This window comes from Oryctolagus cuniculus, chromosome 15 (assembly GCF_964237555.1).
Source record: "Oryctolagus cuniculus chromosome 15, mOryCun1.1, whole genome shotgun sequence".
Classification (NCBI taxonomy): domain Eukaryota; kingdom Metazoa; phylum Chordata; class Mammalia; order Lagomorpha; family Leporidae; genus Oryctolagus; species Oryctolagus cuniculus.
In genome coordinates, this window is record NC_091446.1 from 4280701 (window position 1) to 4288905 (window position 8205).

At 50.6% G+C, this 8205-nt stretch overlaps 1 protein-coding gene across 2 annotated transcripts; it reads right to left on the reverse strand.

Annotated features, from left to right (window-relative positions):
- Positions 1 to 2354: 2354 nt before the first annotated feature.
- Positions 2355 to 5659, reverse strand: NPS (neuropeptide S; the record flags this gene model as incomplete). 2 transcript variants are annotated; one of them, NM_001163113.1, is given in 3 exon segments in its annotated part: positions 2355 to 2534; positions 5460 to 5541; positions 5652 to 5659. In NM_001163113.1, coding segments are annotated over 3 exon segments (270 nt in total).
- Positions 5660 to 8205: the final 2546 nt, after the last annotated feature.

Below are 8205 nucleotides of genomic sequence, written 5' to 3' on the forward strand. Positions count from 1 at the left end.
GGCGCCAGGTTCTAGTCCCGGTTGCTCCTCTTCCAGGCCAGCTCTCTGCTGTGGCCCCGGAGGGCAGTGGAGGATGGCCCAAGTACTTGGGCACCTGCACCTGCACCTGCATGGGAGACCAAGAAGAAGCACCTGGCTCCTGGCTTTGGATATGTGCAGCGCCGACTGTGTAGCGGCCATCTGGGGAGTGAACCAACAGAAGGAAGACCTTTCTCTGTCTCTCTCTCTCTCACTGTCTCCAACTCCACCTGTCAAATAAATAAAAAAAATTTGTCTACTTGGAAGGTTTTGTTTATTATTGCAAAAACCTCAATGACTTTGGCCAACTCTGTGGCCCCCAAGCATGAGGGCAGCCCCTAAAGCAATGGTGGTGAGGGCAACGGGTCCAAGATTGCACCCCAACTCCCACACTCCTCGGGCTGATGGCTCCTTTGAACACCTACACCAGTGCCCCACTTGTGTGGCTCCATGTGTCCTGGGAGCAGAGGCAGTGGCCACAGTACTGCTGGAAGCCAGCAACGGGATGCAGATGAAAGAGAGACACAGGGAGCCCTGGAAAGACGAGGGAGCAGCTGGACCCCAGTACCCTCCACCCCGGCCCCTCTCTCACTTGCCCTGGGGGCAGGCAGAGGGTCACAGACCATGTTTGCATCAAGATCCAGGGTGGTGCCTTTGGATCTATAAAATCGCCTTGGTCGCTCTTTCCACGTGGATGTGCGTATGTGTGTGCCCTCTCCATGTGTCTGCGCACACATGTGTGTGTGTGTGTACGTGTGTGTTAGGGAGACAGGAACGAAGAGATGAGGTGATCTCAGAAATACAGATTTGCTTAAGAAGAATGTCCAAACATTATTGCAAGACCCATCCGGCCTCTGTGTGTGGAAGACCTGAAGAGAAGAACGAACAGACCAGAGGACCACAGGAATCCTTTGGGGCCCAGGGAGCCGAGGGAGCAGCATTTGGGTGCCCTGACGGCACAGGTGACGCCCCCTTCTCCTCTCCCACACCTTCCCAGCCGCAGCCCAAGGTGAGCAGTGTCCTTGGACACAAGGGTCGCATCTCGGGCTCCTGCAGAGAGGGTGAGAGCTGGACCCGTGGCCAGCGCTGCTGAGCTGTCACAGCAAGCTCAAGGGGAGCTGCAAGCCCCTAGCAGACGAAGCCCTGGGGGCGAGGGCTCAGATCTTGTCAGCCTCCAGGTCCGTGGGGAAGGAAAAGCAGCTGGAAGGGCCAGGAGACGCCGGCGCCCAGCGGCCCCCACGTCGGGCCCCTCCTCTGACAGCTCCCAAAACGTTTCCCCGAGCCTCCGAGATCCTTATACCAAAGTTCTGCTCCTAACTTTGACCTTGTCTGTGTTACTTCACCCCTGACTAATGCACACGGGAACCACATGGCCTCCTGTTGCCATGGAAGTCAGGGCAGCCACAGAAGACCTGCAGAGGCCCCAGCGCCGTCCTTGGCCACGGGGCGACTTCCTCCACACAGCAGAAATGGATCGGACTGAGTGGGTCTGCCCAGTTGCTGTGAGACCCGCTCCCCAGAGCACTGTCTTCGAAGACTCCGTGTCCCTCTCCAAAGCCAACGACTACCGACAAGGCCCTCCCACGGCTCCCCCAGCCCTGGTCTGGGAACGGGGTGTGGGTCTCAGTGAGCACCCTTAGCGTGCTACAGAATCCACCATGCACGAAAGCATTTATTAGCGTCATACTTCTGAAATAGCGTGTCAGCCGCTGTCACGTTACGTCTTTGTCAAGAGCGCCAACAGAGGGGTGGGGCATCAGTCACACAGTTCTGGGGACCCGAAGACCCTTCCCACCCACCAGCGACAGCCCTCTGTGTCATCATTGTGGAGACTGGAAGTCTTTGCATTTTAGGAACTCAGAAGGTAACACATTTCCAAGACAAAACAGCATCCATATCTATGTGTGTTTGGAAGGCGGGGTCAGGGAGGGGTAAGGCAAGAGTCACGTCTGCGCGCTCTGGCCAGACGAGTGTGTTCACTGATGGAGCGACAGAGCTGCAGCACGGATCTGGACTTTGGTGGCTTGACCAGACGCTTAGCAAACTGACCCGGCCCTGCCGAGAGCCACAGTAAAAGGACAAAACGCTCAGTGTGATGATATCACAGTGGAACAGGCAGGAAGGGAGATCCCGCGACCACACTGACTGTGAAGACACGCACGCTTTCTGGCCACATACAGAGTTTTTTCTCACACAAGTGGACGTTTGAGACAGGTTTACGTACTTTAAAACTCAATTTACTCTGTGCCAGTTAGGAGACCCAGGACAGACTTCTAACACATTAGTCACACTCTGCATAGTTTGAGATTAATTCCCAGAGTCCTTTGCACACTTCGTCACAGCTTTGCTCTTCGAAAGGAAGTTTTTTTCATCCCTGTACCAACTCCATTGCGAAAGGATCTTTTCATAAACGCCTTCTCCAAGATGGGCTTTAGCACACCCAGTCCCTCGCTCCCGTCCGGCCTGCTTGGGTAGCTGTTCAGCAGGATGAGAAAGTAATCAGGTTTTCCGGACACCTGGTGATTCAGATGGAGAGGTAGAGAGAGGAGAGATTTAGGGCTACAAGCTCACTTTACAGCCACAATTTTCAAAATCTTATGGCGACCAATCCAATACACTCGGTCTTTTTAAGGGTGGACATTTTTCTAAAACACCACGTATACTTTGTGCAGATGTAGAGCGTCACTTGGCGTGCCTAACTTCTACGGTCCTTGTGTAACTGCTGCTGTTCCTGTATCCTGCTCAGTCCATGGTTCTCTCGTTGCTGTTATTTTATAAACACTTAAAGTGGCAATGATCAGTCCTGGGAACTGTTTTTAAATTCCCCTAGAAAAATCACCTGCGATGGTCTAACGCCAGGCTTCCGTTGGAAGCACTCCCCCCACCCCCAGGCTGTCCTGGGCCATTCGCCAGGTTCCCGTGAGGAAGTCTCGCTCCCTGAGCACTGGCATCTGTGTCTTAGGACTTCGGTTCCATTGCTCACTGTGGCTTGAGGCCTGGGTGGTGGCGGCTGGTGTAGGGCTGTCTAGTGGCACAGAATCGAGCCTGGAATCCTAGGGCTCAGACTGGCCTCGGTTCAGCCCCATATCTGCAGATGAGGACACGAAACACAAGGGCACGGGGCAGAGCCCCACGACCCAGGACTGGCAGGTGCAAACGGCTGTTCTCATCCAGGACTTGGTGAGAACTGTCCACGTCTGTACTGCTCTCTCTCCAGTGCGGTTTCAGAATGGACAGCCGCACATTTCATCCACACGACATCAGGGTTTGGCCGTGATCTCTGGGCTACGACCCGCTTCCTGTGCCCCAGCCTGTCTAGTCCCACACACAGCTAGATGAAGTCGGTCCTGCTAGAAGCCAGACAAACCAGGCACCTGCTCCAAGCCCGGGCTGCTGAACTCCCCTAGCACAACCAGACGAAGAAGGAGCTGACAGACTGGACTATAGTTAAAGAGACACACTACACCGGACAGCTGACGGATTGGACTACAGTTAGAGACACACTACACCGGACAGCTGACGGATTGGACTACAGTTAGAGACACACTACACCGGACAGCTGACGGATTGGACTACAGTTAGAGACACACTACACCGGACAGCCTTGGTACTCCCCAGCCCCACCCAGGGAGCAAGCATGACCTTGGAGTGTGTTTGGGAGGTGAGATGGAGCAGGAGTGCACAGAACACTCCCTGGAGCTCTTCTCTCAGAACAGGCTGGGGCCACCGGAGCTCCCCCGGCAAACACTGACACTGCGGGAGATGTTGGGCTTTTCTTTTTTTCCTGATCTGGGAATATTCAAAGAGAGTTTCAGAAATATTGGTCATGGGAAAACCAATCAGAAACTTCCAGCTGAACACCCACTGTGTGTTGTGGCTGTGTTAACAAAGGAACTCTAACCATGCTAGATGCAATGCTGTCTCTTTTAAATTTAAACCCGGCAGGAAGGGCCCGTGAGTCAGTGCAGGAAAGGAAGCAATCTGGTTCTTTCCAGAAATACGCACGATGCCTCCAGACTGCAGAAGACGCCCAAGACATCCCTAGACATCCTTAAAAAGATACTGACCAGGCAGACTCGTTAGCAGAGTAATACCACGTGCCTGCCTGGTTGACGGACTTCAAGGAGTTCACAGTAAATACCACAGAAGCCTACACACCGCGTGCCCGCAAGACCATTCACCCCAAACGTCAAATCGGCGTGGATACCGTGCACACGGTTACTACATGACGGGATTATAATGAGGACGAAATTGTCATTGCAGAAATAGAGATACAGAAGATGCAGCGAAAGGAGAAACATTTCATTTACAGGCAAGAAAATCTCAGATGTATTTCAGGAGAAAACATGTTCTTAATGTTTTTAAAAGGCTCTAGACAAGTGGCTCTTGTTTAGCGAGATGTCGTGAGCAAACCTTTGGGGAAAGAATAGAAAGTAATTAGGAAGACACTTGAGAAAATGCATCAATTTATGGATGTGACTCATCAGCTTGATCAATGTGCCGTCTTAGGGGATCAATGACTAAATTAGTGTTGAATGCTTATAGGAATAAAACAGGAAGAACAGAAGCTATATTAGGGAAGCAAGAAATAGAAAAATGACAGATGCCCAGGTTAGAGAGAGGACCCGTCACATAAAAGACCACATCATTGTGTAGACATCGTTTGTTACATAGAACGTGCGCGAGGTCTCTATCCTACAAGTAGTTTCACAAATTACTCTCAGTAAACGCAGTGTGCCAGGTTAAGTTTCTGTGAAGAGAAGTTGAAGTTCAAAATGTCATCAGTGACAAAATATTTTATAAAATTTTACGTGAAATATTGACACAAACAGCTGAAATTTCATGAAGAAATAGCATGAAGCATTCCACAGACTGACATTCACTTTCCAAATATCTTGAAGAGTTCAATGTGCATAGTTAGGCACTTAATCAACATTCTGCAATAAATATATTAATTCATATTTATGTGATATGCCATTGACATCTAAGATTTTGTCTATATTCTGAATCTGAAAAAGTTCCTATTTTTGTAAAATCAAAGACTCACTATTTTTGAAAATTTTTGTATTTTAATGTCTTCTGCAGTCTGGAGGCCTCGTGAGCATTTCTGAGTCTCAATGGTTGAAAGTTCACTTCTGCTGTTATGAGTACACACATGTGGAATCAACAAATTGTCATGGGCCTGAAAATCAACATTTTACATGAAAATCAATATTTGTGTGTGCAAGGACCAGCCCCCTATGTAATTCACAGCTAAGTAGTATTCATCGTCCCACAAATGCTTCCTCTTGCTAATTCTTTGAGTCTGCTTACCTTTAGTTGACAGCCCTAAAAATAAAGGAAATTGCTTTCTGTCGCATATCCCTTGAGGTTATTTTGTACGGAGCCATACTGCAGTTCTGGCATCGAATCTAGCACCAAACGGGCAGGAAAGCCCTTACCTTAGACGGCGGAACTGGATAACCCCAAGCCCCGTGCATCGCGGACAGCAGCAGAAGTAGGATAAGATTGAGCTTCATGGAGCTGCAGAGAAGGAAAAAAAAAACAATTTAGATTTAGCTTCACAGAGGCAAGTGTAAGGAAAAAGCATATAAAATTTCAACATATTTCGCTGCAGAAAATACATCTTTTACCTAATCATTTTGTGTTTCCCCGAGTCTGTGCAGACAGGTGGCTTTATTGCCAGATCCCTCACACTTACTGTCAGCACCGCCTTGGGTGGCCCTTTTATACCAGGAAAGTTCAGGAGTAAAAATGTCATCACGTCCCATCATACGTGACTAATTGGTCCGGCTGTGGCCTTTTGTTCTCGTTAAGTAGGAAAAGGACAATCACACACAGGCATTGTCACCGAGCTGCCAGCAGTTGACTCCACTGAAAGTTTGCCGTTAAGGGCATCCTTCAAACGCTGTGTCTTCTAGCCTGCCTCATGGTGACATACATGGCCAGGGGTCTCAAAGGGAACCGAAAGTTTTTACAGAGTTTAAAGATTCAAGAAGGATGACATTATCGCCATGACTCTCCCGGGCGTTGTGCTTCAGAGACGCACACGGGAGAAATCCTTAAAGGCTATGCATTCGCCTGAGCCAGGCGTGCAGATTATCCAGGTTTTCTGGTTTGCTGCCATTAGGGGTCCCGCAGTCAACGCAGGGGGATACATGCCGCCCCCTCTCCACTCACTCGTCATCCTAATGGAGGGAGGGCACAGGGTCTCCCCTTCCCACCTGCACTCCCCAAGTCCCAGGCCCCGAGTTCTGGGAGCACCTGTGTTCTTGGCCTGCTTCCTCTCGTTAGGGTGTGGGATTCCTCTGGGAAGGCTTTGCTGTCCTTGCACTCCATGGCATTTGAGTTAATAAATTGATTCAGGAACACTAAGTGCGAACAGATGTTGCTGCAAGACAGTTTCTGCTTAGATAACCAGTGCTCCTGAGGGGCTGCCAACGTTGTCTGAACACAGAGCAAGCGAGGAAAATCCTCGCGCGTCACCATCAGAACCTGGGGAGGAAAAGAACGGCTCTGCATCTGGGATGTTTGCAGCCACACTGTCTGAGCCCCGTACAACCGTCAATCACGCAGCCACAGAGTCCCCTCCAGGAGGAAAATCACAGGGTCGGCACCAGGTCGGGTGCGATCAAGCACCGTCAGCCAGAGTGGAAAAGATTTTGAGAGCAGCACGGGCATGAACCATGTTTGCTGTTGGCCTCTCCTCAAATCACATAAAACACGCACAGCTAAAGCAAGAAAGGGGAAGACGATGGCAGCAACACTGTTTGGTTAAGGGACGACCCATTGGCTAGGGAGTCTGAGACAGGCGCTTACCAAAGACCCTCATCGGGCTCAGATGATCGCAGATCCAGGGACTCCGGCATGTGGGAAAGATCAGCTGGAAGTTTGTTTCGCACTCATTTCTGGGCCACGTTCCCCTGCCCACTTGCACGCCTGGACCATGCAGCAGACTAGAGGTTTATTCTAAGGAGCCAGGAGAACAGAGACTCAACTGATGGACGTCATCAGGCTTGGTGGAGGGAGTGGGGACCCCTCTAGGAGCAAGGGTAGAACGCGAGTCAGACTCAGTGCTGAAACCGTGGGTTTCTTCCTCAACACGGCCATCAGCCAGGTCTCCGCCCTCAAAGCAAGTGAGTGGAAGAGGAGGAGTCGGAGGAATCTGCCCAGCGTAGGGGGCAACACCCAGACAAACCCAGCTCAGGGATTCTCAACAGAACATCCCTGCCAGCTGCCAGTCGCCAAGGTCGTCAGCTGACGGTTCCCAGTGGCACACCACGTCCCTCCGTGGACGGGCGGGCCCACTCTGAAATGCGAACAGACAGAAGCAATGGGAGAGACGTCTACAGCAACAGTCGTTCCCATGAAAACAGAGGCCAGGGCAGCGGTTGTGGCACAGGGGTTAAGCTGGTGCCTGGGTCACCTGCACCGCTCCTGGGTGCTGGGTGCTGGGTCTAGTCCTGACCGATCCACTTCAGCTTCAGCTTCCTGAGTTGTGCACCTGGAGGCAGCAGGCGGTCACTTAAGCACCTGAGTCCCTGCCACCCGTGCTGAGGCCCGGATGGTCCCTGGTCCCTGGCTCCAACACGATCCATCCCGGGCTGTTGCAGCCATCTGGGGAGTGAACCCGTGGATGGAAGACCTCCCTCACCTTCTACCACCCCTTCACTGTAGCTCTGCCTTTCAGATAAACAAATAAATCTGTTTTAAAAATTTCTAGACCATCCCTATGACATAAGAGTATAACTTTCCAGATAGAAAGAGCCATTAACTGTGCAGCAGAGTGGATAAAGTGTGATTTGTACTGAGATACAGCAACCCGGATCTTACTATCTTCCAGATTTCATACAGGGACTCAGAATCAGAAAAATAATCTGAGAATTCAGAAGACAATGAAAAATGCTCTCAAAGTTGTTTGGAAAATATTTCCTATCTAGAATTTATTTCCAACAATTCAGGAGTAAGCAGACCTTCTTCCTTTCCTGTAAGTGTAAGATTTTTTACATTTTCAGACATATCTCAAAACAGTACTTTCCAAGAGCCTTTTCTCAGAAAGCTACTTAAGGAGGTGCTCCACCAACGTGAGTGTGTAAACCTGTGAAGAGTGACATGTGAGATCTGCCTCCTGAGGGATGAGCGCAGGTGACAAAGGAGAGAACTCCCAGAATGAGAGCCGAGAGGTCT